We start from the raw sequence: 27,787 nt of genomic DNA, 5'->3' as shown, positions 1-27,787 counted from the left end.
ATGGCACTCCCAGAGAACATGAAAGCAGTCGTATTCCATGGACCATACCAAGTGGCTATAGAAGATTGGCCAGTGCCAAGGATACAAGCGTCGACGGATGTTATTGTCAAGGTTAAGTATACTGCACTTTGTGGCAGGTATGTCTTTATCATATCAGATCTTTCTTGAAGGAGGAAAGAAGCTGAATTTGGTTACAGTGAGCTACATGTCTTTCGTGGTCACCAACCTTCCAAAACTGGTTTTATTATGGGCCATGAGTTTACGGGTACCGTTGTTGAGAAGGGGGACGATGTGAAGACTTTGGCAGTTGGGGATGTCATCGTTAGTCCGTTCACAACTTCGTGGTATGTATACCTAAAACTCGTGGGGCCAATCTGGGCGATGTATATTGATTATCAAATGAAGCGGTACGTGCTTCTATTGCAAGCAGGGCTTCTCTTCCCGCTGTGCGAATTCTTTGCTGTTTGGCTGCCCTGTTCTGGATGGTGGCCAGGCTGAATATGTACGTGGGAGTTCCAATGCACCAAAGACGAGAAGCTAAAAGACATTAGGCTCGGGTTCCATATGCAGATACCACAGTCTGCAAAGCTCCTGAAGGCATTGACGAGAAACTACTCGTCCTGATGGCCGACATTTACCCAACAGGCTTCTTCGCAGCCAGCAGCGGATTCAAAGAATACACCAAAGAACAAGCTGCAGATCTAACCGTGGTTGTTATTGGATGCGGTCCGGTCGGGCTACTTGCCATTATCAATGCTCTAGAGTATAAACCAAAACATCTTTTGGCGGTAGACTCTGTGGAACCTCGTCTCGAACTTGCGAAAAAGCTGGGTGCAGAGCCATGGAACTTTTTGAAGGATCGCGAGGGACTGGATAAGCGGGTCAAGGAATTGACGGATGGTCGGGGAGCTGATGTGGTTATTGAGGTTGTAGGATTGAGTCCGGCTTTGCGAATGGCTTTTGACCTTCTTCGTCCATGGGGTACTATCAGCAGTGTTGGAGTGCACAATGCCGAGGTTAGTCTCCTTTTAATGGTTGTGACGAGGATAGAGCCAGACTCTAATCTTCATTTAGATTCCATGGACTGGCAGTGAGGCCTATGGCAAGAACTTGAAGCTGCAAATGGGTCGGTGCCCAGTGCGCTCGGTGTTCCCTCAGGCTTTGGAATCATTGAAGAGAAATCAGCATCTACTCGGGTCAGTAACATATTCACACCTTGGTCATCCAAGTTAACACTATTCGCAGATTCATGGCGGACAAGGTAATGCCTCTTTCCGAAGCAGTCGAGGGTTATGACTTGTTCGACAAGATGAAGGTGCAGAAAGTGATCTTTGAAGCATAAGATGAGATAGTATGTAGGTGCCAAAAGCGGGGGCTCTTATGCACAGGCCAATCAAGACGCAGTTTGAGCCAAGCTTTCCCCAGAGAAAGCCTGTTTTTGGCTTAGTGTATCTGTAATAAAACGTGTAATTCCCCATACCTTACCTAGGTCGATGTTGTTGCAGAACACACAAACTTCGAGTCTAAATGACAAGGCTTGCTGAGTAGGGCAGGAGCTTTTGAGGTATAATAACGCAAAGCTCTAATATTGCGTCTAGGTACAAAAGTGTATCATACAATGAGCAGCTCATCAGTATTGTATGATGGGGTGTGCTGTATCAAATTACCAAACCTCTTCGTAGAATAACAGCCCCTGATTGGCTAATTACACCGTTCTGTATTACTGTAACACTCTCCCGCTCTCAGTAAGTCACCTAGTGTACGCCCACCCACCACTAAATATTGCTCCTCACTTTCTTCCTCTCCACTGACCAAACAATTATTCTCCTCCCTCTACCCTCACCTTTCCTGATACCACTCCACCTCTTCATCTACGACCCTCACTCTCTCTCTCTCTTCCCTCTTCTTCCCCCTCCCTTTCGACTCGCGTCTTCCGCTCGACTCTTTCCCTCTCCATCCTCTCTTTCATATTTTCTCTCTTCCCGTCTCTCTACCCCTCCGTCGCTCGTCACCACATCTCAAACCGCCTCTCCCCGCGTCATCCTCACCACAGTATCCTCCTCCATTTGCTGCTCATACATAATCTTGTGTAAGTCCGACCTGACACATTCAAATCGCCCTCAAATTCAATATCTGAGCAGCATGTGCTAATTGTCCCATCTAGCCGACATTCTCTTTGCTCATTTCACGTGGACGAAATCTCGAAAATTGATTTATTTTTACGCTTCTCCAAATCTATTTCGCAGCTTAATTTTCAACGAATTTCGCAAGAATCTCTTAAAAATGGCGGCAGCAACCGAAAACCACGATACATCTGTGCCTAACGATGAAGTTATGAGCGACGCCTACGGCCGTGGCAACATTGGCGAATCAGGCGAACTCGAGGATCAGCCCAAGACCGAGGAAGAGTACGCGCAAGCCGTTCTCACTCTACGAGCTATTGTTTCCTCCAAGGAGGCTGGTGTGATCATCGGCAAGGCTGGCAAGAATGTTGCGGATTTGCGCGATGAGACTGGTGTCAAAGCCGGTGTTAGCAAGGTTGTCCAGGGTGTTCATGATCGTGTTCTCACCGTCACTGGTGGCTTACAAGGATGTGCTCGCGCCTACTCTATTGTCGCAAAAGGACTTCTTGAAGGTGCTCCGCAGGTCGGAATGGGTGGCGTTGTCCAGAACAACGGAACTCATCGTAAGTAGTTTGCAGTCTTCTGAATTGCTTCCATGTACTCACGTTGAATATAGCTATCCGCTTGTTGATCTCTCACAACCAGATGGGCACTATTATCGGTCGCCAAGGTCTCAAGATCAAGCATATCCAGGATGCCTCTGGTGTCCGCATGGTCGCACAGAAAGAAATGCTACCACAATCCACAGAGCGAATCGTGGAGGTGCAGGGAACGCCCGAGGGTATTGAAAAGGCTGTTTGGGAGATCGGAAAGTGCCTCATTGACGATTGGCAACGAGGAACAGGAACAGTGCTGTATAACCCCGCCGTGCGTGTCTCGGTTGGTGGTTCCGGTCAACCCAGTCACAATGGAGACAGAACCGGCGGCAGTTACGGTGGTGGACGCTCTTACAACCGAACTGGCAACGGAGCAGATTTCAGCGAACCCAGTGGCGGCTACAACCGTCGTGGCAGCGGTGACAACGCCAACCGAAGCATTCCAATGGTCACTGATGACGGCGAAGAGGTCCAGACACAGAACATTAGCATCCCTGCAGACATGGTTGGTTGCATCATCGGTCGGGGCGGCAGCAAGATCAGTGAAATCAGACGTAGCTCTGGAGCGCGAATCTCCATCGCCAAGGCACCCCATGATGAAACTGGGGAGCGCATGTTCACGATCATGGGAAGCGCACAGGCTAACGAAAAGGCCCTGTATCTTTTGTACGAGAACCTTGAGGCTGAGAAGATGCGCCGTAGCCAGCAGTCTCCTGAGTAGTGGCTGAGCTTCACGCTGAACTCATTCAATGGCTGCCATTGACTTACCTTTTCTCCTTCTTACCTTTTGACATCCTCTCGTTCAGAGGTAATTTTTTCTTTATTTATCAGATTCTTCATCTTTTACGATATCGTCTCCTCGCGTACCACTGCACTTTGTCTCCTACTCTGGTCTCCTATACTACAACATCGCCTGTATTTCTCAAGACGATGGGTTCTCTCACCGGATTACGAATTAATGATGTCCTCAAAACAGAAAAAAATTACAATCGAATGGTCTAATCAAAGACTTAAATTATCAAACTCTCCCTTCAACTTGACTTTTCCTTGATCTACCTCACCTCATCTTTTCACCTGCCGACCTTCCCTTATTTAACTCACTTCCTAAATTCCTTTCCTGTAATCGATACTGAAACTATTACACCTATCTTCGACCAAAATCCATCCATCTCCCAAGTCTTTTTCATACTCCGTTATCCTCACCCTGCAGTTCCTATAATCTCAACGTTCGTTCTCTATTCTACCTGGCTACATGTACCATCAGTTTGGCATGTTTAAACTACCCAGATACTAGTCATTATTATCAAGGCCAACAGTAACTACCATGGATACTCAAAGATTAGGTCTAGCTAGCAAGGCGAAGAAGCAATGAAAAGAAAAAGATCAAAGAGATTACCTGTTTAAATGATATTGTAATAGTAAACATTGATCACATCCTTCATTTTTCTTTCCTTATCTTTGACTATTATACAATGTACATACAGTAGATGAAAATATTGATATTTTCACCATATTCAATACCAGTGCATAGATCATAATGAAAGAGAAAAATAAAAACCGACTTCTTATGCAGAAGGCTATAATTCCAGTAAATCAAAAACAACAAAAGTAGAGATGAAGTGGAGAAATGGACATGGATGATGGCGTTGAGAGGGGAGATCAAAGATAAATAGCATGAGGGGGAAAAACAAAACAATCCATATGTCGGAAAGGTTTTCATTTTTTTTCTGGGAAGATAACACCGCGCCATGGAACCATATAGATCAATAGGTAAGGTCTTGAGGGGAAGAGAGACACAGAGAGGGAGAGAAAGGGTCAAGATCTGATTGTACATGAGAAAGGAAGAAAAGAGACATGAGAAAGAGAATTACATAGGGAACAAGCGAAGTATTTAGGTAGGAAGAGGGCTTTGATCACGACCATCTTTACCCATCGTACTTTCATCAGATGCTGGAGGCTCAGGTGGTGCGATAGTACCTCCACCGAAATACTTTGTAAACTCCCCAGTATCCGGGAACGGTCGCGGACCCAACAGACGAACCATATCATCACGAGACAGGACTTCCTTGGACAACAGCTCTTCCGCCACAAGGCCGACTTCCTTCTTCTTTTCCGTTAGCAGATCTTGGCATCGTTTATAGGCTTCATCGACTATACGGCGGATCTCGAGGTCGATGTTTCGCGCTGTTTCCTCAGAAAAGGGTTTGTGGAGTTGTTGTTGGTCTTCCTCGAAATGAAGGGGGCCGATGGCCTTGGACATGCCGAATTTGGTAACCATGGCGCTGGCCATGCGGGTTACTTTGTTGAAGTCGTCGGATGCACCGCTGGTGACTGTGTCGAAATGGAGTTCTTCGCTGACACGGCCGCCGAGGGTCATGGCCATGCGGTCCATGAGTTGGTTGACGGTCATCAAGTAATTTTCGCTGGATGGAAGGTATTGGGCGTAGCCGAGAGCTCCTTGTCCTCTGGGGATGATGGAAACCTTGAGGAGAGGGTCGGCCCATTTGAGGTACCAGCCGCAGATGGCGTGGCCGGCTTCATGGTAGGCTACTGTTCGTTTCTCCTCTGGAGAGAGGACAAGAGACTTCTTCTCCAAACCTCCAATAACACGCTCAATGGCCTGTTCGAAATGCTTCATCTTGACACTATCGGCCTGTTCACGGGCAGCTGATAGAAAGTTAGCCTACAAAATAATGAAAAGCTAGGACAAGAGTAAAGGAATACTTACCAACCAAAGCAGCCTCATTGACACAGTTGGCAATATCAGCACCAGCGAATCCGGGAGTCAAAGCAGCGAGACGTCCACAAAGATAATCCATATCCTCCTTTGTAAGAATCTTCTTCAAATGCACACGGAAAATCTGCTCTCTGCCCTTCATTGTTGGTCGGTCAATAGTGATATGTCGATCGAAACGTCCAGGACGCATCAAAGCCTTATCAAGGACATCGGGTCTGTTGGTACCAGCCAAAACGACAACTTGCTCGGAAGTATTGAAACCATCCATCTCGGTCAGAATCTGATTGAGTGTACTCTCGCGCTCGTCGTTGCCGCCACCAAAGTTCTGCTTGGATCGTGATTTACCGATAGCATCGATTTCATCAATGAAGATAATGCAAGGCGTGTTCTTTCGAGCATTGGCGAACAAGTCGCGCACACGAGAGGGACCAACACCGACAAACATCTCGACGAACTCGGATCCACTGACACTAAAGAAAGGTACGCCGGACTCACCAGCGGTGGCCTTGGCGAGCAATGTCTTACCAGTACCGGGAGGTCCGGACAGAATGGCACCACGAGGAATCTTTGCTCCAAGTCTCTGGAATTTCTCTGCTTCCTTCAAGAAGCTAACAAACTCCATAATCTCCATTTTGGCCTCGTCCATACCTGCCACATCAGCAAACTTAATCTTGACGTCTGTCTCGTGATTGAAACGTCTTGCTCGACTCTTCCCAATGCCGAAAATGCTGCTCTGACCACCGGCACCCCCACCAGCTCTCCTCGAGAAGTAGAAAACCGATCCGATCAACAAAAGAGTAGGTCCAAAGGACAAAGCTGTAGCCAGCCATGGCACTTCCTCGACATAGGCCACTGGGACACGCTGCGAGGTAGGAATACCCAATTCGTTGTGAGCTTCTTCCAACTTGCGCTCAAAGGAATCAACCGAGCCGATGTTGAAGTAGTAGTGGAAGTTGCGCTGCGCAGCCTGCGAATCCGGCATCTCACCTGCAACTGCTTCTCGGTTCAAGTCAACTCGCACACGAGAACGGTTAAGGACAGTCAATTTCTCCACAAGGCCCTTGTCGAAGAAGTTCGACCGGAACTCCTGCCATGTAATATCCCTGCTAGTTTCGCCGGGGAAGAAGGTCGTATATAACATATATGAAAGAATGGAAGTCACAATGAAGCTGCTAGGATCGAATTTGAACTCAAGTACCTTAGGCCCCTTTGGATCTTTGCCATCTTTTGGCTTTTGACCCGGCTGGCCGTTGGTCTTTTTCTGCTCCTGGGAGCCCCATGTAAATCCTCCCTCGGGTTTCTCCTCTGAAATCTTCTTAAACAAAGCCTTAACTTCGTCGGGAGAGAGCTTTGCAAATTGGGCAGCGCGTACGTTCTCCTCGCCGATATGCTGTAGCCAAAACTTCGAGAACTTATCCCAATCCTCCAATGTCATGGGTTGTTTCTGATCCACATGTTTTCTGAAAAACTCCTCCATCTCAGGCGGCATATACTTGGCCTCAGTCAACAAGGTCTGAACAAGGCGAAGAAGCTCCGACTCTCGTTGTGGCAACCCGCTCTCGGAAATCAACTTGTTGATGAACTGGACGGATTGTTCCAAGAATTCCTTCTCGTCGGCTGCACTGTTGAACGACTTCTTGGCTTCAGGTCCATTCTTCTTGAGCGACGCAAAGAATTCCGCCAACTCCTCATCCTTGCTCTTCTGAACCTTCTTGTTCTTATTCTTGTCGTCCGGTCGTTTCGGGTCCCCCGGATTAATGGAGGCATACGATCGTGCCTGTCGAGCGGTTATTAATGACCATAGTTGCGGCCGTGTGTGATGCGGATATATCGATTTCGAAGTCGTGAATAGCTCTGCGGCGCTTCTGGAATACCTTGCGATATGTGCAGGCCGTCGTAAAATACTAGCCATCTTTATTGGATTGATGGAATATCGCGAAGCCTGGAATGGCTGACGCAGGAATCGTTTCGGCGGGCTCTATCAGACTAGGGTGCTATCGGAGGCGATCAAACGGGTCTTGTCAAGCAGACGATGTTGACGGAAAGCTCCAAGATGGACCACCGGGATGATTGGTCTCCTTGCAAAGCTTCTTTCTTGATAGAGTGTCGAGTGCAATATGATGAGATGGTCGTGGATCCCCCCAGGTAAAGGTGACAGCCACAAGTCGGCTAGGCGGGCTAGCCTTAATAATGCTTTTTTCCAGGCCTATTTCGGCCGCTTAGTCATCCATCCGGCCAAACGCGGGCCGAGATGGCATGCTTTATTTGAAGCAGTAGTTACATAGTAAAAGTTTACTGATGTATCTCAGATTATATATGCAAATTGTCCGAGAGTGGAAAGTCATGTATTCGAAATCTGATAGATCGAGGCCATTGTAGGAGATGGCCAGGGTACTACCTGAGTATCCATGATGTGATAGGAGTGTTCATAGACAAAGTATTGTACAAAGCAACAAAATAATACAAGAATAAAGTTTGCCTCTAGACGGCTGTGGGATATCCGCAGAAAAACCTGATATCACCCTTTTCCAAACGCTAAACTCCTTCCTTCTCATCTAGCGAGCAGGTTCATTTCAAATATCGAGGGAAAATCAGTCACGTGCCATTATGCATAGTTGCCTGGAACATATCCGGTTGATCCATATTTGGTAGAGTCATGGTAGAGAAATCCGCCCAATCCCATTCCAGCGTCATTGGCATCTGCCACAGATCTTGTGGTACAAACGATGACTGGAAAGGATAGAACTGGCTATCAGAAGGTGAGGTAGTGGTTGCTGGGGCGGTGGGTTGTAAATTCGGGTGATCTGCAAATGAAACTTCGGGATTGAATACTGGCATGTTTGCATTCAAATCACCAAAAGTGCCGGACATCATATTACTAAGGTTGGGGGATACAACCCCTATCGGAGGTTGAGTGGTGGGTTGCGTGCCTTGTGGAGGGGTGCCTTGTTGTTGCGGTTCCCTAGGCGAGAATGCAGTGGCATCCATGAAATTCTCAGGCTCCGAGGCTGTAGGGGCTGGTCTATTCGAAGGTTCGACTCTTTGGATGTTGTTGATATCTTCTGCAGCAACTTTGCGTTTGCGTTTCGAGAGCGCTTCTTTCTCTGCCTTGTCGACCACTACTCTAGCAATCCTTTCGAACTCCGCGCAAACACTCAGCATTCGTCTCACGCTTCCATTAGACTCGTCCGAGCCGAGCATAGAGAGAAAGTTGACTACGACATTCATCGATTTGATATCTGGGCGAGCACGGGCGTCCTGCGGATTTTGTAAAATATTCGCAAAGAGTGTGACAAGAGCGGAAACTGGGTAATATAGAACGAGCCTTGATGTTGTCAGTAAAATGTATAATGAACAAGTGTGGTCCAGCAACTTACCATACGCAGGCGAAATCGCCCTGAGGGATATATTTTATTAGGTTAATTGATGCTCTCGCGGCGGCAACGCAGATATTAGCTGACGAAAAGACCCGGGGGTTCAATGGCCTTGCATTCAAGCCTTGGATGGCATAGTTGGACAGACGGCTAGTCCAGTAGCCGTGATGCACTGCCATTCGGTGTATGGTGGTCAAGCAGTTGTAGTATGCGAAATGGATGATCATCACGTGTAGTATCAGAGGGGTATGTGTTGTTTTGATGTCATGTTCTGGGCGATAATCGAGTGGTATGCTATCCTTCCATTCTTCTAGTTCCCTGTCTAATTCGCCAATGGTGTTAAGAAGCTCGCCATCAGACTGCTTTGCGGCCTTGGTTGAATATAATCTTTTGTACACTCTGCTTTGGATGATGGCGAATCGACACATCACTCTGAAAATGTTGACTTGACCTTCGCCGGTCACCAAGGGAATAATTCCAACGTTATCAGGTGGTATTTCACTGGGAAGCTCAACGTTCATGTCGTCATCATCTTGTACTGGAGGTCTACCGGATCGAAGGCAGATGCTATCAAGCCCAATGATTAGTACAGGTTGCCCTTACGAATTGTCATGGGATGATATACACACTCTTTATCCAACAAGTAAGCAATCCAGAATACTCTTTTACGCTGCTCCACCTCGACCGGATTCAAGTTGAATAGTGAGCCTCGTTTATGCAGACCAATACTGTGTGAAAGTCTGATGGCAGCTGCCACCAAGAAGAAGGACGGTTGGGGATTAGGAGTGCCTTGCAAGAATAGAGACTACCGAATTGTTAGTAAGGAAAGACAAAAAACAGAATATAGGATCATACCATTCCTAAGAGTGCCTGAACACTTAAAAGATCTGTGTTACGCATTGTAAGCTCTGTCAAGACACCCATTGCGTTCTTTAGGTAAAGCCAAGCCTTCTTGTCCTCTTCCTGAGGAACAAGATGGCTCATCACACGAAGTCTGTGCGAAATTGCCAGAACGATGTTGATACTAGCCCACCATCCTGAGCCTTCATAAGGATCTCGTGAGTACTGGCGTTCGACTAGATGCATAAAAGTCGGTTCGTGGAAGAGAGGAAGCAGGGCATTGAAATTATCGAAAAAGTCCCGAAAGAGCGACATGGCCTCCTCTTTAGGAGGCAATGGCTTGAAGACACGTCGGGCAAAGATGTCACTGAAGATCTCGGGTTTCCAATACATCCATTTATTGTCGTCGATATAAGCGGCCTGTATCATATCGTGGAATGAAGTGTCGCCCGTTTTTTCATTAACCCATTGAATGCCACGAGGTGAGAAGATTGAAAAGCCGGAGGAGGAACCTGCGCAAATCTTAGTCTTGGAGCAATAAGTAGATAGTCAAGTAGGCATAAATACATACCGATATATCTGGTCTCTCCGCAATTATTGGTAACAAGAGAACACATCATATCCGACAATGCCTCAACCTCGTGCTCCTTGTCCTCTTGCGAGACAGGCGAATCGGCCACTCTAGGACTTGAATTCGAGTCTAGTGGAGGAGTGGAATGTAGTGAGCCTGCACGTGATTTTCCTGCAGTTTCGAGCGACGATCGAGCGGCAGCAGTTGCGGCAGAGAAACCATGAAGATCATTGTGTTGAGATTGTTGGGCCTGTTGTAGACGGCGCTCAATGGAAGGAATATCAGTGTCGCTGTCCGCTATTCCTGCCATTTTCAACAACCCTTCCAATCTCCTCATTCGGTTCTCTAATCCTTCGATATATTTGGCCCTGTATGATATCATCAGTCGGTGTCCCTGTTGGCCAATTGAAGTGACAGACGGAGGCATACCCTTTGGGAGGATTTCTCTTCTTCTCAACCTGGGTGAAAATACATTCTGTCTTATAATTAATGCAGTGTGAACATTTGGGCATCTTGCCATCGCATTTGATCTTCTTCTTGCGGCACATATCACAAGCCTGTATAAAACATCGTCATCAGTCTGACGCCTCAACCCATTTTATTTCGTTCAGAACGCACCCTTGCTATCCTCCTCCTTTTTGGATCATTATCTCTTTCCTCATCCTGAACCGCCTGACCTGTCTGATGTCCATTGAATGGACTCCCACCCGCCGTCCCATAGTTAGGGTATATCTGCGGCGGTATCTCGTATCCTAGCCCATCCTGCGAATCGTCTCCGAAGGTCTCCATGTTGCGCGATGATTAAGAATGGGAGGTTATTTTCGGTATGAAGGCCGACTTGGTAGATGACATCGAATGTCACAGTACCCTCAGAATTTCAACGCCACTTTCCAAACGAAACTCGACCTCTCTGCGAGACATATGACGGGAGGCGATGACATCAGCAGGTGTCGGAGAATAGTAAGCGAAGAAAAAACAGTCACGAATCCCAAACGATCAAAACGGTGGTGAAGGGAGATCCCTATCCTGAAGTTCGCGAGGTCGTTCGTAAGTGTTTTGTAAGACTAATGTTTTAGCGGGGAAGCAGTAGTCCGCCAGAGGACCAATGCCCACAAGAATGCTTGGAGCTAAAGGCTATTGTGGATCGACTGGCCATGAAGGGAAGTTGCAGGGGCGTGAGGCTTGAGCAGAAAAAAATTTGGAAGCCTAGGCAGCTCAGCTCAGCTAATCCTAATCCTCTCGTATTCTTCTTGAGGAAAGCGACCACAAGAGAGGTTGAATCTGTGGCACAGGCGGACTTCGCGGTGTTTTCGTCCGCCGAATCTACGACGTCGCCCTAATCGTCCTCTAATTGGCTATGTCGTATTAGTCATCGCATCTTGGCACGGTAACGTAATAAACTACGCCGTAGTCGACCAATCGATAAGGGCAGGCCCCGGGTAATCGGGCGATCCGGGCTGGGAAATCCAATTCTGGCCGATTCGTTCTCGAATACGATGTGCAGATGAGTGAGTCACTACGAATGTCTATCACACGTGATGCTGTGTAGTATCGTCGATTAGACATGCATGCACCTGGCCGGATGAGACTGTCCATATCATCAGCTGTACAGAGTAGGCGAAGATTGGAGGATATCCGTGTATGGAGAATATTGTACATATTACTTGACTAAGAAGAGCGGCGAGGCTGATCACCAGATATCATACATCCAATATGTTGCATCAAACAAAAGAGAAAACGCCATGCTATGCAAACCCAGTGTACAATCAAGTATATATAGTGTGAAATAGACGCACGTCCACTGATCCGACATCGACGACAAATTTCGTGTGGGCCGTGTTTGTATCTGCCGGACCGAGGAGACTGCGCAAAGTTCAAGGTCTGTAGAGGTATCTCTCAAAGAGTCTTATCAAGCAATTCCTTGGCCTCGTTAATCTTTGTGGCCAGATAAGGACTTCCGCCTCGATCGGGGTGGTTAAGGAGCATGAGCTGTCGATGGTTCTTGCGCACTTTGTCCTTGGTCAATGTTCGCTCCCTAATAGTTTTTCATTAGTCTTCTCTTCTGTAATCGAAAAGAATTGCAGGGAAAGAACATACGATAGTTCCAGGATCAACGAAGCCTCGCGACGAGTCATTTTTGGTTCGAAGCCACTATAACGAAGAGTGTCAGTATCTCGTTCGACCACCGGCAGGGAGGGTTGATTTCCTGTAGCGTACCCCTTGTAGAAAGCGCGGCCGACCTTATTCACACCTCCTCGATAACGCTGTAGCGCAACATATCCAGCACGGCCCTGTAGGATGATGGTTAGTATTTATGATGCTGTCAATACTAGCCAAACATGCGCTCGCTCACCAGAAAGGCGGAGGTGGCCAATCCGAGACCAACAAGAAAAGCAGAAGCCATTGTCAATAAGTCCTTGGATGGATGATCTGCGACAAGTGATAAGGATGTTGAGGCTTGAATCGAGAACCGGCGAAGAATGTCCGTCAGGGCGAGATGTAAAAAGTGATCAAAGTCGGTCTTGGCATTCGGCGGCGACAAGTTCCCGCCATACCAAATACAGTCTAGCGCATGTAGCCCCACATAATTTTCTCAAGTCGAATTTGCTCTTCTCGACGACTCTAAACATACAACGATTATAAGTCGTTTTTAAGACAAGTCCTCCCAGTGAAATCCATTCAAGATGAGGTATGTCAATTTCTCGAATCATTTACCGTGGAAAAAATTTTACTAACGGATATTCGCAGGGTGGAAGTGTGCAGTTTCTGTTCTCGTCCGTACGTTCGACACCGCAAGTACATCTGCTTTCGCAATTTTTACTGATCATCCGCACAGCGTATATCCTTCCAAAGGAATCACATTCGTCCGAAATGACGCCCGGAGTTTTCGCTTCTGTCGAAGCAAGTGTGAGAAGGTCAGTCTTTGTAACTCTCAGCTGCTACTCGAATCCGTCTCTAATTTTCAAGGTAGAACTTCAAAATGAAGCGTCAACCCCGAAAGGTGAAATGGACTAAGACTCACCGTGCCCTCCGCGGCAAGGAAATGATTGTCGATTCATCCCTGCTTCTCTCACAATTCGCTCAAAAGCGCAACGTCCCCGTCAAATACGACCGCAACCTGGTCGCCGCAACCATCAAAGCGATGGAACGAGTCGAAGAGATCCGCCAACGCCGCGAGCGCGTATTCACAAAGAAACGTCTTGCTGGAAAACTGGCTCGCGAGCGCCAACGCGAGGAAGATCGCAGAGTGGTTGCGCAGGGAGAGCATCTTATTCGCAAGGAATTGCGGGAAATGCAGGAACAGAACGTCCCACTGGGTGCATCGGCAGAGAAAGAAAAGGCCGTTGGCACGGTGTTTGGAGAAGAGAGACCAAGACAAAAGAAGAAGGCCAGAGCGTTGGTGGATGGAGGTATCGAGGAGGAGATGGATGTGGACTGATATACGAAGGCATAGAGTATATAAGCGGTGGTTTTCCTTTTTTTCTACTGTCCGCTTATGTGACGACGGCATGGCGTTATTGGGATTTTCTTTTGTGACCTGACTTTATGTTTGATGGTTTAAAAGCTTCGAATCATATTTTTGTTTCATCATTGATATTGATATAGACTGACAATGGGCTTTATGTCGGTCAGAATGTTAGACGTGGTTTCTCAAGTCGATATCAACCGATGATTTTCTAATAGGATATAAGAGTTGTCGAATCTGCGTCTCGATAACGCTGTGAAGCAGTGTTATATTACACGTACTACGGCTATTCTCACTAGCTACATACGATATGACAGAAACAGCAGTCGTTTCCCAAAACGGAAGTATCGAGACAATGGATAGCTTCACTTCTACCAATCCATTCGATCGCTTTATATATTTATACAAAGGGATAGCATCCTTTGTTATTTGACACACATAAAGGGAAGTGCTATCATCCAGCCACTTCTGAGTGGACTGCGATATACCTAGGTACAATTTACCTTCCTCCATATCACTGGGAATGTCCGTCAACCTGATGTTTCTCCCAAGATACTCACCTGGGCAACCTCACCGGGCGTAAGACTAGAAATTTTTTCTGGGTGTTTGCCTAGACAGTATCCCTATATCTTCTCCTCCTGACTTTTCTCTTCCATTTTCCTCCTCTTCTCTCTCATCACTGATTTCTCATCACAGACAAATCTTCATCTGCAAAAGTTATATCTTTCTCTCTCAAAGCTCATATTCTGACAATCAAGTTCATAAGGAGTTTCATATCTTCAACTTTTATCTCTTTTCCCACTCCAGAAAGCCAGATTCACCAACATGCTGGTTCCTCTCTGCAGCATTTGTGTCGTCTCCCTCCTCAGCATCTTTATGCCCTGGATAAAAGCGCTTCAAGAGCCTTCCATCGCACTCCTCCACTCTGCCAGCACAGCCTCGCGAGACTGCTTCAAGGAGTTTGGTGAGTGGCTACAACTTTCGACAAGAGATACTGGACATCGACCTTCTTCTCCTTTGTCCTCGCCTCCTCTGATCGTATACCTCCCTACGCCTACTGGCAGCAGCAGCGTCTTGCCGCAGTCTTGGAACGGGACAAACGATTACATCCTACTCTCAACTGTCTCGTCACTTGCGACAGTAACCCAGTCCGAGAAATCACTTAGTCTGGTGACTCCGTTCAAAGTCCATCCTGCTCATTTTCCTCCACCACTGCCCCTTGCTAAACGTGGAAGCGTGGTCAATGATACAGGTGAGATTTTTACAGAGGAATTGATTATTTCGAATGAGGGGTTGCCATTGTTTCTTGGACTGGTGGGTTCGATCCTTGTGTCGTTTCATTTAGTGGTTTACGTTTCTTGGAAGAGGGAGATGGCGAAGATGAGAAAGGCTGCGGAGGAGAAGATGATTCCAAAACCCATGGAGGATCTCAGCAAGGCTAAAATTGTGCTTGACAAGGAAAAGGATTCATATCTAGGGGAGGTTCTGGATGGTCTCGACACGATATCCAAGGAGCCAGAGACCAGCAGCGAAGCAAATATCAGTATAGTGAGAGACTCTTCATCTGCGCCAAAGAAGCCGATCCCGGTCAAATGGGGGACGGTGCGCAAATCAGAATCCGAATCAACATGCGGTGGTGCTCTTCCGCGCGCTCCTGCTGTTGATCCCTCGGCCGTGGTGCTACAGCCCCCATTCGAGGCGAAAACGAAGTCGCATTCTGATATTAGCAATCAACGCGTCAGAGGCCCTGCAGTCGCCAACGACGCTCGACCTGCACTACGACAATCAGACAACGGTGGCCGCCCGGTAAACATACAGGCTACTACTCGTCGTCCCTCGACCACGGGGAGTCAGCCCGAGACATCAATCGTCGCGGGCAGGACACACTGTACGGGACGATGGTTATAACAGTTCGACGTCCGTTCAAACAGCGATTCTGGCGCCGACTGCTCCGTCCGCAGCAACAGCAACAGCAACAGCAGGGGTCGAGGTGTTGTCCTCCCTTCAGACGGAATCACCGCAGACGGACCAGCCAACTCGTCGACGAAAGAACAGGATGGGACAACGGCAACGGCGGCGGTTGCGTGAGATGCGCGAGAAGTACGGATGGGATTCACCCCTATTGCAAGGGGAGGAAAAGGAATAGGCGAAGGGTTAGTGAAAGGAAGATGCCCTCAACGGATGCCATCATGTTTGACGTATATTCTCGGGGAGGTTACCCAGCGTATATTTTTTTTTTTTTTAACTACTTGCTACTTGGTCGCATGTACAATACAGCGTATGCATGGAGTTGGTCTGCTTCATTCTTTCATGTTTGTATTGTTATTGTCATGTATCTATCTATTCTACTCCTCCAATCCCAAAAAACATTGAAAAAGTCGGAAACGACCATTTCCCTATTCCGGCCAGGCTTTTATTACCTAGACGTACGTAGTTTAAAACAAAAATTCAGGGTTCAATTTTTTTCCCCCGGACTTTTTCCCTCAATACCAGACGTACGGTATAGTACGTATCGGAGCACAGCCTCAGAGAGTTCCCCAGATTTCGGTTCGTCACGTTTCGATTTGGCTGACCATAGGTACCTATTCCGGCGCACTTTACTTGCTCAGCACGAATTTCCAAGGTTAGCCCTTGCTTCGAATTGTGATTGGATGGAACAATGGACACGAGAAGCGAGAAGTATTAAACAATACAGTCCAGGCTGTCCAATTAGCTAGCTAACTAACTACTCGTAGTACTTTGCTACTTCCGACCTACAACACCATAGTTCCTCTGTACTGTACACACGACACAGCAATGAACAGCAATGAACTTTTGTGTGGGGGAAACGATCGCAAGCACAGAGAAATAATTTCTCCGCTGTAGTTTATGGACTCTATGGATGCGCACGGAGTAAAGGGACAAACTCCGCCCCAAGACGGCCCCAACTTTTTTTTTTTCTTCTCACAAACCCGTAGCACGTAGTACGTACGTCCATTTGTATTTGTACGAAGTAAACTACACGAGGAAAATGCATCCACACCATTCCATCATTCATTCTCCCCCCCCAAAGAACGAAAAAAAAATAACGCAATGCTGCTCCAGAGTATTCATAGTAACAGGGAAAAAGATACCGATATCGTATCTGGTAGAGTCCACTCGTGGCTTGTCCACAGCCCATGTGACCGATTCTCGAACTCTAGGTATTAGTATTACGGTATGGACGGACTATGGAGTAGCAGCACATTGTGGAGAACAGATTTCCACACATACATACACGCACGCACACACAAAGACAGAAATCCAGAGACGGCCGACCCAGAAAATAATTTGGGCAAGAAAGAAGAAAAAAAAGGGATCCCTTCTGACCGGATTGGAATAGGAAGGCGGTCGTGAATCAAGGCAGTAATAATTCGCTTGCGAGAGATGCGGACAATCTTGGAGCCTGGCCGGCCATCTGGAGGCGAAGTCCGTAGTCCGGAGATAACATGGAATACTACATACGACATACTACGTACATGCTACATAGTACATAGTACAGAGTACCAAAATATACAACGGTTGATACATGTAGTATTCAATTGGCTGCGGCAACCAGTTAGCCTCGATGGGCAATGCATATAGATAATGGATAATCATAATACAACGCTGAAAATGCCTATCGCACAAAGAGAGAAGAAAAAAAGACTTGATTGATGGGACCAAGTCAGTCGTGTAAGACGACGTGTGTATTCACATACATACACGTATACATACACTAGTTAATGAGGATGCTTTGCTAGAAACACAAAAGAAAACATGACGCAAAAAAAGTATCCAAGAGAGAGACACAGCCACAAAAAGAGGGCACAGGAAACAAATGGTTCGTACAGAGTCGTAGCAGAGGGAAGTGGTTTGACCGATGGAAAGAAACCGAGAAGACAATCATCGTCTCTCAATTTCGTAGCGAGGGGGACGAAAGAATTACTCTTCCATTCGTCCAAAAACTCCGTCGTCATCGTCGTCGTGCATCTGGCGGCTGCCAAAGTCGACGTCGTTGTTGCGGCGATGTCTCGACTCGCGATCTGCGTCACCCATCTTCACCTCTCGCTCATCCGAAACTTTGTAGGATTGCGATGGATCGAGAGAGAACGATCCGAAGACCGCCGGAGTAGATCCGGGCACGCCCAAGCTGCCAGCGTTGCTGATTCCGCTTTGCTGGCCTAGATATCGGGCTGGTAGAGGAGGTACTGGTGGAACGTCCGACGAACCGGCAATGGCGTTCGAGCGAGGAGTACCGAAATTGCACAGCCGGATAGCCGCTGCGAGGTCACTTGCCTCGCTGTCTTCCTCGTGGATTCCCGTGGTTTCTGCCGTCGACGGACGAGTGTCGATGCTGGAATGGCGGAAATGAGAGAATGCGGGGGAGTGTAGAGAGCCGTTGTCAGCATACGAGCTGGATGCAACAGACTGGTATGATCGAGAGAATGCCGAAGGGTGGTTGAAGTTGTAGTTGTTGCGAATGTCATGTCCATATGGCTTGTCATCCAGCTCGATATCGTCCTCATCCATCGGCGGTGGTGTCGTTTCTACGGAGCTGATACCGTCGTGCATGTCAGAAGAGGCGCCGGGGGACGCGGAAGAGTTGTCCGACTCGATTTCGTTGGACTCTGTTTCCATAGATGCCGCTGCTGCCGCTGCCGCTGTAACCTCCGCAGCAGCGTCGGCGGTTTCTTGGTTCATGGCAACCAACACAGTAGCTGCCTCAAGTAGCTGCACCTGCTGGTGCTTGGAAATCAAAAGTTTCGACGTAACAGCCCACGCAGGATTGTGTTCCCACCTGAAACTAGGTCAGCCAACTAGCACCGGAGACAGAAAAAGTCGGAGATACACACATGTGCTTGGTCAAACAACTGCTGTGCTTGTATCCCTTGCCACATTGGTCACAACGTAGTTCTGTAGAGACACGCTTGCCTTCTCCGCGCACCAAGGGCGAGCCTTCGCTGGCTCGTCGGTTCCGGTTCTTAGTAGCGACATGCTTGTCCTCTTGACCAGACCCTTCGACAGCAACGTTCGCATCAATAGAAATGGGGGAGGGTTTGCGTCCGATGCTGTCGGGACTAGCGGCGTGAATTCCGCGGGAGAGGTAGGAGCTGAAGCCCGATGTGGCACCAATCGAGGTTGATTCGGTTCCCCTGCGGCTCATGCTTTTCCGGCGAGTGACACGATGGTTGGCGTTTATGGCACCCAGGGATATGGAGTGAGAGTGCGAGCGTTGGGCTTGAGGCTGTCGGACGGGCGTGCCCATTTGCGGGACGGGGCGGGAGACGGAGGTTTCCTAGGCAGGAGCGTCAGCATGCCCATAGAAAACCAACCAAAGACGGAGAGAGAGGACAGAAATTACTTTGAACGAGGCCATGGTTGAAAACGAACTCCTACAGTCACAGCCCTTCACGGCAGATCGGGGTTGCTGGCTTGACTGAGGTGGCGCGGACAATGTCAGCAGGCGGCTATATAGATCCGATATATATATACAGCAGGTATATAGATAGGATCGGTGTCCCTATATAGTGAATTGTGGTGTGCTGGTCAGGTCAGGTCAGGTCAGATATTGTTTTCGACAGACGGTGAGCTTGTGGTTGAAATTTAGCTGCGGTGGGTGTGTGGTATAATGGTGGGCGACAATGGCCGAGATATGGAGCGTTTGGTGGTGTCGGAAATAAGGCTGAGTAGAGAAAGAAACAAGGTACGTACTCCGTAGCGGAAGGAATTGCGAATTGTCAAAAAGGGAAGATGTGAGTTGTCTCAAAAAAAAAAAAAAAAAAAAAAAAAAAGAATATAGGTATTAGTAGAAGAAAGTTATACGGAGGGAAAAGAAAAGGAAGATGGCGTGAGAAAGGGCAGAATGAGGAGAGCTTCCATTCAGGTCAAGCCAGGTGGGCGCGGGCGTGGGCGTGAGAGGCAGAGCGTGGATGGATGGACCGAGAGAGGAGGAGAAAGAGTCCGAAGAGGCTAGTGCAGGGCTAGTGACTGAGAGTGGCTTAATCCAGTTAATTTGGGACGTGGGCTTTGCGTGCCAATGGCTGACCACGATCGACGCATTTCGCGGGGATAATATATTTACCACTGTATTTTACCGCGGTGGCAGTGGGTGCAATACCGTATTATACGTACCGTACGGACATCCGTTTGCGCCTTCCTCGTTTCGCCCTCGGGAAGGTCACAGTTGCCGCCGATACTTCGGCCTTAGTACGGTACTGGTACTCTGCGATTTCCACAGTATTCACTGTGTACTCCGTACTATTCATAGTACAGAGAGTACTCCTACATATGTATTCAAATTTATTCAGCTGATTATCACTGTCTATTGGCAGTAGCGCTAACCGCGCCCAATGGCATCGGGCGACTGACTCGATTGCTCTGGTGAAGTGCTTACTCTGTACAGCCTGATTTATTTTCAGTGCTACATAATTTTTCTCCTAGTCTGTTCAAGCTAGAAAAAGCAAAAAACGAGTTCGTGCGAGTTATACTTTGCTACCAGTTGTACATACACCCAAGTACGTATGTGGTCCTTGTAGTACTAACTTAGTACCTGAGTGCAAGGAACCAGAGAGAAAGGCACAGACGAATGGGGGGACAATACGACGCTCTCATAGGTGAGCGAGATGCGTTGCGATGTGGAGCCGCGATAAGTCATCGCTTTTTGGACCGTATTACCGAGCACTATCAGATTACTCGTCCGCGGTGCTATCTCGCTAATTGAATATTATTATTAATATGGGTATCTACTCATATAAGTTAGTTAGTTAGTTAGTGATAACTAGATAAGTACTCTGTAACTAGTATGACTGAGGTGACAATATAAATTTGTTCTATCAAGGGGTAGCAGCACTTATCTGTGTCCACTGTCCACTGTCCACTATCCAGATAGGGGGCTCCATACCTTATCATCGGCCTGTCTAATCCACGGTAGACACAACCGCCTGTTTGTATCTGCCTGCTATCTGTATGAAACAGCACCAGAGGTCCTTATGCAAATAATGTAGTTAGTATGGGGCAGACTCCGTACGATGCAAAAAAGAATAATAATCTTAATCCTTGAGCAGTGAAAGACAGCTGACCAGACAAGGACGTGCGCAGAATGACGGACATGGCCAGACCCCTATCAGCCCCACCGATGGCTGTCTGATTTGCGTTGTATCGTGACTAATCCTGTGGTACTCTTAACTAAGTTAGTTAGTTACTGAGTACATCGTTAGTACTTACTACAGAGTACGTACTAGCGGTACGTATATTACATACATGTTACCACCCCTGGCCAGGAGCCTGTCAGCGGCTCAGCCACTGCCTTGCTTTGCTCAGGAACGATCGATCTAACTACTATGTAAGCTGACTGACAAAAATAAAAATAAATTTGAAACATGATTTTTATACTCCGTACACACCACCTTTTTTTTTTATCTCGTAAGTTCCGAGAATGTTTGATTGAGGCAAATACAGATGGATACTGTCTCAATTGGGCTCTACTATGAGTATTAACTTCTCACTTGACCACGAATTCTGTAGGTGGGAATGTCTTAGTGAACTAACTAACTACGGAGTAGTTGGTTATCTTTCAGTCAGTGGGCGAGGTAAGCAAGCCATCAGCTGTCCGGATAATGACGTGACCTCGTGCGTATTGAACATTGAGTCAAAATTACCATCTGGCACATGTATCCGTCACTCCACGCACGTACAAAGCAAGATCATACGTATATACGGAGTCCTCCGTCCTCGCCTTCATTTACGTAGTATGACAAGAACACGATCGTCAGGTACAAGATAGATGGTACCTTGAACGACCATCAGAACTCAGAACCCGTTGATCAACAACTCTATCTCAGTCAGGAGATTGCCTGCCCGGAAGACGATCCCAGGCCCCCCCAATTCGCCCACAAAACACGCGCAGTAATGTATTGGTTCCAGTCAGCACGCACACCCCCAATCATCCTTTTTCGATCTTCTTAACCGCCCTTTCGCTGTACGCTGTACAACATGTAACTCCGTACAGGCTATATCAATTAGCGGAGAATTTTAGCCTGTTCTACAAAATCTAGATCATCTCTCAGGACTGGAGTGAAACATAACTGCGAGAAAAACGTCATTGTTTGTTCCAGCTGATCCACGTTGATCTCTCATTGGAATGAATGGGCTCATTCCGTGTTTTATATAATCCCTCATACATTTCACTGATTCAATGTTTAGTCTCGTCGGCTTAAAGACCAAATGTTCTCCTGTATGACGTACGTGTCATCAATTTTTTTTTTTTAAAAAAAAATTTTTGACTCAGATAATTAAAAAAAAAAAAAAAAAAGAAAGAAAAAAATGAAACTTTTTCTGTTCTGCCCAACCGGTTACTCAAGGAAGAAAATCATATGCAGCTGTCTCGTACATCCGGGATACACGGCAGTGGATGAAACCAAAACACTCCGTACGCATTTTACCTTATGAAAGCAACCCGCAAAATTCGTCGCGAACGATTCAGGAGAGGATGCCCGTGGATACGGGTTTGACGTCATATGATGAACTGAACTGACAGATGGGGGAAGCTTGGAAAAATTTGCTCGTTTAACACGGTCATTAGTCATTGCTTCGTTCAAGGGATTGATGGATGCAGTGAATTGGCCAGGTTGTGCTACCTGACACAGGTTTGCCGGCTGATGTTGGAGTCGGACTCCGAAGGGATCTTCTTGCTACTACGTAGTAAGTAACCAACTCAGTTGTGCTTTGGTACTTCGTTAGTTATTAATTATTGACTGACAGACAGATAGATAGATAGTTAGTTGGGCCTCGGCTTATATCGCCGTCTGAAAGAGACTACGTATCACTACGGAGTACGTACTCCGTAAGGTGGCTTTGTGTGACCGTTTACCTAAATAGGTAATCGTGCCTGCTGCAATAACTAGTTAGTCGCTGGGGTAGTTCCAAGTCAAGTCAAAGCTTATCCTCACATCTACAACCATACTGCCATTCTCAGTACATTATATCAACGTGATGCTCTGGCTCTCTTGAGTACAGCTATAACACACCATCGCTTCCTATTCTCGGGCCCCTCTCCAACCCTCACCGGCTCCCAAGCCCGCCGCACCTCCCCCTGCTCTTGTTTAGCTTCTTCCGTCTCGCCCGCATTCAAGTCTCGCTCATATATACTCTCAATCTCCAGACCCATGGCAACAGCCGTCTCAAAGAAATGTGCAACAATAGCACGGCCTGTATGAAACCCCGCGACGACCCATACTCGACCTTCTTCTTGACCATCATCGCTACCTTTGCCATCGGATAAAAACCATAGTAAGGTTTTGGCGAGATTGCTATGCTGATGAAGCATCCAGAGACAGTCCGCAGCTATTATTCGTGTGAATGTCCCTTTGTTCTTTTGCGCGAATTGATCGTCTTCTAGGACGCCCCATTCGTGTGGTGCCGAGTCAATGTTTGGACGCAGTGAGGCCGGGACGTTTTCTATAATGTTGTGTTCGATGGCTCCTAAAAAGGCTGGGGAGGATGGATGGTCGGTTATCGTGACGTGTGATGCGAAAGCTAACGCTGATATAATAGAGGGTAAACCGGCGCCTGTACGAGAGTGTGTCAGATGTTATTTTCTTCAGTCGAGGTAAAAGAGGGCTCGCACCAGCACCGAGTTCAAGGACTCTATGCCCTTTGACGCTCCACATCGTCTTATCTGTGCTTTTACTGCCTGACTTTTCTAGAGCATCCGCATCCTCCACACCCTGCGCAACAACCATGGCCGCACTCCAGAGGAAATGCGCAAAGAGTTTCCTTCCTTCATCGACTTTATTAACCGCCCCGATGCCATTATCTCGTCGGTTGTTGGCGTTCTCCTCCTTTTTCAATCCAGAAGCAATCTCTTCATTCCGATCGTTACTTTGGCCCGGATAATGCGGTACCATGATCGTCAACGGCCCGTATAACGGAGAATCATATCGAAGGAGCTGTCCCGGATCACCATGGAATTGAGGCGCATCGTCGGGGAGGAGATGGGGTAGAAACGCTGCGAAAATGTCTTCTGCATCTTCTTCTTCTTCATCTTCTTCTTTGTTCTCGTCTTCTGTTATACCGGTAAAGTCTGGTGCTTGAGTTGTCGAGTCATTGTTATTGCTTTTTTGCACTGAACGACCTCTGCGGGGGAGGGGTCGAAGGCGCGAGTGTAGCATTGGTAGTCTTCGATTGGATGATGGCGTAGTCTGCGAGTCAGTCGCTGAACAGGTCCTTGGCAATCATATATATGTGTGTGTGCGTATATATATATATAGGTGTGATAGTCTGTATATGTCAAAAAGCTAACACATTGTGTTTATACTGTCGTGTGTGGTGACCAAATTTTGTTTTCTTCAGTTTATACTACACCATCTAATGTTTGCACTGTTTGTGCTCTTATCAGACGGGTCTAATTCGTCGGGTTCCGTTGACCAGAGTACGTTCTTCAGGATACCTGCAAAGTACGTATTCTATTTCGGACAATGCGATGTACAAACAGTGAGTAACTAATGTATATACGCCATCCAAGGAATCAACAGCAATGCTTTGTTATAGACTTGCTCTGTACACAATGATTAGCTGGTTCCGATCTGGCAGGCCACCAGATACTCCAAGTTCCGAGGCATCTACACTAGTCCTACCCCGGTCTAGCGTAATTTGAGTTCCTTCTCTCAGCTTCAGGCCTACCTACCTACATTTCCTACGCTGTACAACAAATAAGGCTGAAATACTTACTCGGGCTTCTCCTGTTTGAGAATCACTCATCTTCAGTGTTTAGTTTTCAGCCTAGTTGGGTGGAAGATATCATACGATAATCTGCCGGGCACTTAAATCTCCGAGCAGACGGTCCCGGCTTTGCGTTCTTTGTTCCCCGCATCTCTCCAGTGCTTATCACGACGCCTGTCCACGATAAGGATTACGCATCTGGACATATCACTTCTTTCGTTTTTCACGAGTGATCCGGTGGCGAGAGACTCAAGAATCTGTTGCAGAGGATATTCCAAATCAAGTCAACGTCCCACGAAAGAAAAAAAAAAAAAGCAAAAGGGAAGGCTTTCATAATGGGCCTCACGTACAACGTCTATCTCAACGCCGACAAAATATTCGGTTGTAGGGAATGCAAAGCCCATCTCGCAGACTACAACGAAATAGTCAGCCGTGTTCGTCCCCCCTTCTTTAACTTCCCACAAATAAATCCTATAGTGTTGAGAAACTGACGGAAAGAAAGAACTTCCGCGGCCAACACGGAAAAGCCTTCTTATTCCAGACCGTCGTCAACGTCACGGAAGGAGACCCCGTCGAACGGAGCATGACGACAGGCCGCCATATCGTGCGTGACATATCGTGTCGTACATGTCGGGTCATCGTGGGATGGAAATATGACAAGGCCTATGAGCCCGGGGAGAAGTATAAGGAAGGGAAATTTATTCTAGAGGAGGCTCTGTTGTGTTTGGTTGATCAGAAGTGATCTCTTCTGGTCGTCTCGAGCTACTTTGATGCTGAGAGGGGGACGGCTGCACGATATTTTACTTGTTGAGGATACGGGAATTGGCACGGCGTTCACCATCGGATGGGAGTTTACTTACTTTTTGCGAGACACTAGTGGGTTGTCATCTTCATTTAATCATATATTCTTTGCACCTACCATATTTTTTCTACGGCAGAGCGGTTCAAGTCTATATAATGTTAACAGAATCTATCATAGTTATCTTTAGATCTAGTCATATTCATACTTTCCTCCTAAAGCACACCGTACAAACACCCTGTCCTTCCATACCCCCAAACCTGAACCGCGGATACTCCAGTCTGTGCCAAACCTCCAGCCCCGTCGATGTCGATTCGGTGGTGAACCAATGCACCAATTCGTCCTCGGTCCAGTTACAACTCGTCACAATCAGGTATCCGCCCGGACGCACGAGTTTGCTTGCGACGATGGGGTATTGATGACATATATGCGTGTTGGCTGATCCAGTGGTTTCGTCGGATAAGGAGATGGCGTCAAAGGTGCCTTTGTCAAGGACAATGTCGAAGCCTTGGGTTTCGTATGGGAACCATGATAGTTTCTTTGTATCGTTGTTGTTGTTTAGTATCGTCTCGTTGGCAGGATCGAGAATGTCCCATTCCTCGAATTGGATGTCTTGGTTCTTGAGTGGTATGCCTTCTTCGCGTTGTACGCTGTCGTCACCTGTAGAAGTCGCAACAACGACATCCTCTTCTTCTTCATCCTCCTCCTCCTCCTCCTCCTCATCATCATCATCATCATCGTCGTCATCGTCGTCATAGTCATCCGAATCATCACCAGACTCATAAGCACTATGCAACCTCAACCGCTGCAACTCCCTCGCCAACCTAACACTCTGCTCCGAATAATCAACGCCCACCATAACGCCCTTGAACCCCCCACGCTTCCGTAACAAAGCCAGCATGCTTCCATTCCCAGTGCCCAAGTCTAATATACTGGGCTCTTTATTCTCCCTTTGTTTTCGAAGATTTTTCGGCGCAAGCGGGAATTTGCGCGATGTTAAGTATCGGAGAACCTTTTGAGGGGCGTCGTGCTCGGAGAACCAGGATGTGCCTGGGTCGTCATCGTCGTCTTCTTCCTCTCCTTCTTCATTTTCGTCTTCTTCTTCGTTGCTGCTGGTGGTGGTGGTGATGTCGGGTTTCGTTCTCGTTTTTGTCTTTGATGCGATGTGTTCCAGGGAGCGTTCGTAGTATGTTTCCCAACTGATGGACAATTAGATAAATCTCGACCTTTCGAGAGCTAGTGATGAGTATACATACTACTCCTTGGTCCCCAATTCACTGGGCTCGAGGTACTGAGGATGTTGAGTATCCATGACGCTGTTTTCCTTTCCTTTTCCTCCTTCGGTCCTCGAAAGTCGATCTCGCTGCCCTTCGGCGGGTTAATTGAAGGATATTGCAGAATCAGAGAAGAATAACAAGTCTTTCAGAGAAGTTATTGAATATGTCCCATGTAGAACAGTTCATGCAACAGATAGCATATCTGTATGTATATGTGAACAGTCAATAATTTTTTTTATCTTCACCGCCCACCAAAGCTACCCCACTATGTATCTGATATACCCGATATATCCTATCAAGCTATGCTTCACGGTAGCTAAATCAACCCTATTCAATCATATTTTCATAGATTCCTTCCTTTGTTACGAAAATCAGTCATTTATATGTTTTCCTGAAAGACCATCAAATCATTCGCCGTTGCCTTGAGCAAGATACGTGAAGCATCCTTCGTTCCTACCATTTGTGTTTGTCCGTATGTAATAGGTAGGTGCTGCCTGCACAGAGGATACACATATACGTAGTAACGTCCTTAAAGTGATTTGAGATTTTCATTCACTTGAGAGCCATTCAAGTATTGAGAATCTTACCAAAACACTCAAACTGAACTGCATCAGATACAACGATAAATGATGTCATTGCCCTAGGGACCGTGTATACTTCCAAGTGACGGATCATGCCCTAATTAAACTAGTACGTACTCCGTTTCCCTCCATTGCACATCAAGAAAATGTACTACTACGTACAAGCGTTGGCGATATTTAGTTCTACATGTACTCCCCCCTGCCGCGATCATTTAGCATAACTGCCTCTCTTCCAGATGTCCCCTTTTACTGTCAATTTAGATGGGTCTTTAGGACTCTTTATCGCTGTTTGCTGATTTTCACATACGGCACGACATCTTCTTGGTCCGGTTTATCCTCCATCCGTGCATTTCAATACTGATTGCCAACATTGCATCTCATTGGAATCGAAAATAATGAGTGCTACAACCGGATTTTGAGCCATGGAGGAACCAATCTCTTCGCAGACGCGGTCAGAGGTGAGCACGATTTGAGTGTATTGATGTGATCGAGAACTATCGACTAACAAGATATGCACAGCCTGTCTGGAGTTTGGCGAAGCCTCTCCCGCGGGTGGTCCGACCTGGCATGGTGCCTACGACAGAAGAAGCACTACAGAATCGAGCGAATCCGCAGCTCCCAACAGAGAATTCACAAAGGATGGGACTGGATGTTGATCCCGATGATTTCGAGAAAGACCAAAATACCCCAAGCAGCTGACCCGT

At 47.2% G+C, this 27,787-nt stretch overlaps 12 protein-coding genes across 12 annotated transcripts; 6 read left to right on the top strand and 6 right to left on the bottom strand.

Annotated features, from left to right (window-relative positions):
* Window positions 1–1,342, top strand: EYB26_003201 (uncharacterized protein; the record flags this gene model as incomplete). The annotated part of the gene is made up of 6 exons (XM_054262504.1): window positions 1–137; window positions 198–344; window positions 406–502; window positions 552–1,016; window positions 1,075–1,196; window positions 1,246–1,342. The coding sequence occupies 6 exons, from the start codon at window positions 1–3 to the stop codon at window positions 1,340–1,342; spliced, it is 1,065 nt and encodes a 354-aa protein (XP_054118479.1).
* Window positions 1,343–2,283: 941 nt separating this feature from the next.
* EYB26_003200 (uncharacterized protein) lies at window positions 2,284–3,440 on the top strand (the record flags this gene model as incomplete). Its single annotated transcript, XM_054262503.1, has 2 exons — window positions 2,284–2,686; window positions 2,740–3,440. The coding sequence occupies 2 exons, from the start codon at window positions 2,284–2,286 to the stop codon at window positions 3,438–3,440; spliced, it is 1,104 nt and encodes a 367-aa protein (XP_054118478.1).
* A 1,170-nt stretch (window positions 3,441–4,610) lies between these two features.
* Window positions 4,611–7,368, bottom strand: EYB26_003199 (uncharacterized protein; the record flags this gene model as incomplete). Its single annotated transcript, XM_054262502.1, has 2 exons — window positions 4,611–5,386; window positions 5,448–7,368. 2 exons carry the CDS (start codon window positions 7,366–7,368, stop codon window positions 4,611–4,613), a joined length of 2,697 nt encoding a protein of 898 aa, XP_054118477.1.
* Window positions 7,369–8,051: 683 nt separating this feature from the next.
* Window positions 8,052–11,030, bottom strand: EYB26_003198 (uncharacterized protein; the record flags this gene model as incomplete). Its single annotated transcript, XM_054262501.1, has 7 exons — window positions 8,052–8,781; window positions 8,834–9,397; window positions 9,460–9,635; window positions 9,686–10,182; window positions 10,242–10,609; window positions 10,671–10,798; window positions 10,860–11,030. 7 exons carry the CDS (start codon window positions 11,028–11,030, stop codon window positions 8,052–8,054), a joined length of 2,634 nt encoding a protein of 877 aa, XP_054118476.1.
* A 1,107-nt stretch (window positions 11,031–12,137) lies between these two features.
* Window positions 12,138–12,645, bottom strand: EYB26_003197 (uncharacterized protein; the record flags this gene model as incomplete). The annotated part of the gene is made up of 4 exons (XM_054262500.1): window positions 12,138–12,276; window positions 12,339–12,392; window positions 12,459–12,532; window positions 12,595–12,645. 4 exons carry the CDS (start codon window positions 12,643–12,645, stop codon window positions 12,138–12,140), a joined length of 318 nt encoding a protein of 105 aa, XP_054118475.1.
* A 280-nt stretch (window positions 12,646–12,925) lies between these two features.
* Window positions 12,926–13,680, top strand: EYB26_003196 (uncharacterized protein; the record flags this gene model as incomplete). The annotated part of the gene is made up of 4 exons (XM_054262499.1): window positions 12,926–12,930; window positions 12,990–13,019; window positions 13,078–13,156; window positions 13,213–13,680. The coding sequence occupies 4 exons, from the start codon at window positions 12,926–12,928 to the stop codon at window positions 13,678–13,680; spliced, it is 582 nt and encodes a 193-aa protein (XP_054118474.1).
* An 852-nt stretch (window positions 13,681–14,532) lies between these two features.
* EYB26_003195 (uncharacterized protein) lies at window positions 14,533–15,853 on the top strand (the record flags this gene model as incomplete). The annotated part of the gene is made up of 2 exons (XM_054262498.1): window positions 14,533–15,595; window positions 15,639–15,853. The coding sequence occupies 2 exons, from the start codon at window positions 14,533–14,535 to the stop codon at window positions 15,851–15,853; spliced, it is 1,278 nt and encodes a 425-aa protein (XP_054118473.1).
* Window positions 15,854–17,649: 1,796 nt separating this feature from the next.
* On the bottom strand, window positions 17,650–19,084 carry EYB26_003194 (uncharacterized protein; the record flags this gene model as incomplete). Its single annotated transcript, XM_054262497.1, has 3 exons — window positions 17,650–18,505; window positions 18,561–19,003; window positions 19,070–19,084. 3 exons carry the CDS (start codon window positions 19,082–19,084, stop codon window positions 17,650–17,652), a joined length of 1,314 nt encoding a protein of 437 aa, XP_054118472.1.
* A 3,606-nt stretch (window positions 19,085–22,690) lies between these two features.
* EYB26_003193 (uncharacterized protein) lies at window positions 22,691–23,876 on the bottom strand (the record flags this gene model as incomplete). The annotated part of the gene is made up of 2 exons (XM_054262496.1): window positions 22,691–23,274; window positions 23,333–23,876. The coding sequence occupies 2 exons, from the start codon at window positions 23,874–23,876 to the stop codon at window positions 22,691–22,693; spliced, it is 1,128 nt and encodes a 375-aa protein (XP_054118471.1).
* An 885-nt stretch (window positions 23,877–24,761) lies between these two features.
* On the top strand, window positions 24,762–25,168 carry EYB26_003192 (uncharacterized protein; the record flags this gene model as incomplete). The annotated part of the gene is made up of 2 exons (XM_054262495.1): window positions 24,762–24,860; window positions 24,929–25,168. The coding sequence occupies 2 exons, from the start codon at window positions 24,762–24,764 to the stop codon at window positions 25,166–25,168; spliced, it is 339 nt and encodes a 112-aa protein (XP_054118470.1).
* Window positions 25,169–25,427: 259 nt separating this feature from the next.
* EYB26_003191 (uncharacterized protein) lies at window positions 25,428–26,537 on the bottom strand (the record flags this gene model as incomplete). Its single annotated transcript, XM_054262494.1, has 2 exons — window positions 25,428–26,424; window positions 26,482–26,537. The coding sequence occupies 2 exons, from the start codon at window positions 26,535–26,537 to the stop codon at window positions 25,428–25,430; spliced, it is 1,053 nt and encodes a 350-aa protein (XP_054118469.1).
* Window positions 26,538–27,505: 968 nt separating this feature from the next.
* Window positions 27,506–27,782, top strand: EYB26_003190 (uncharacterized protein; the record flags this gene model as incomplete). The annotated part of the gene is made up of 2 exons (XM_054262493.1): window positions 27,506–27,541; window positions 27,603–27,782. 2 exons carry the CDS (start codon window positions 27,506–27,508, stop codon window positions 27,780–27,782), a joined length of 216 nt encoding a protein of 71 aa, XP_054118468.1.
* Window positions 27,783–27,787: the final 5 nt, after the last annotated feature.

Source organism: Talaromyces marneffei, chromosome 2 (assembly GCF_009556855.1).
Source record: "Talaromyces marneffei chromosome 2, complete sequence".
In the NCBI taxonomy this organism is placed as follows: Eukaryota; Fungi; Ascomycota; class Eurotiomycetes; order Eurotiales; family Trichocomaceae; genus Talaromyces; species Talaromyces marneffei.
Note: the sequence above shows the minus strand (reverse complement) of the source record. Positions and strands in the feature narration are given on the sequence as shown.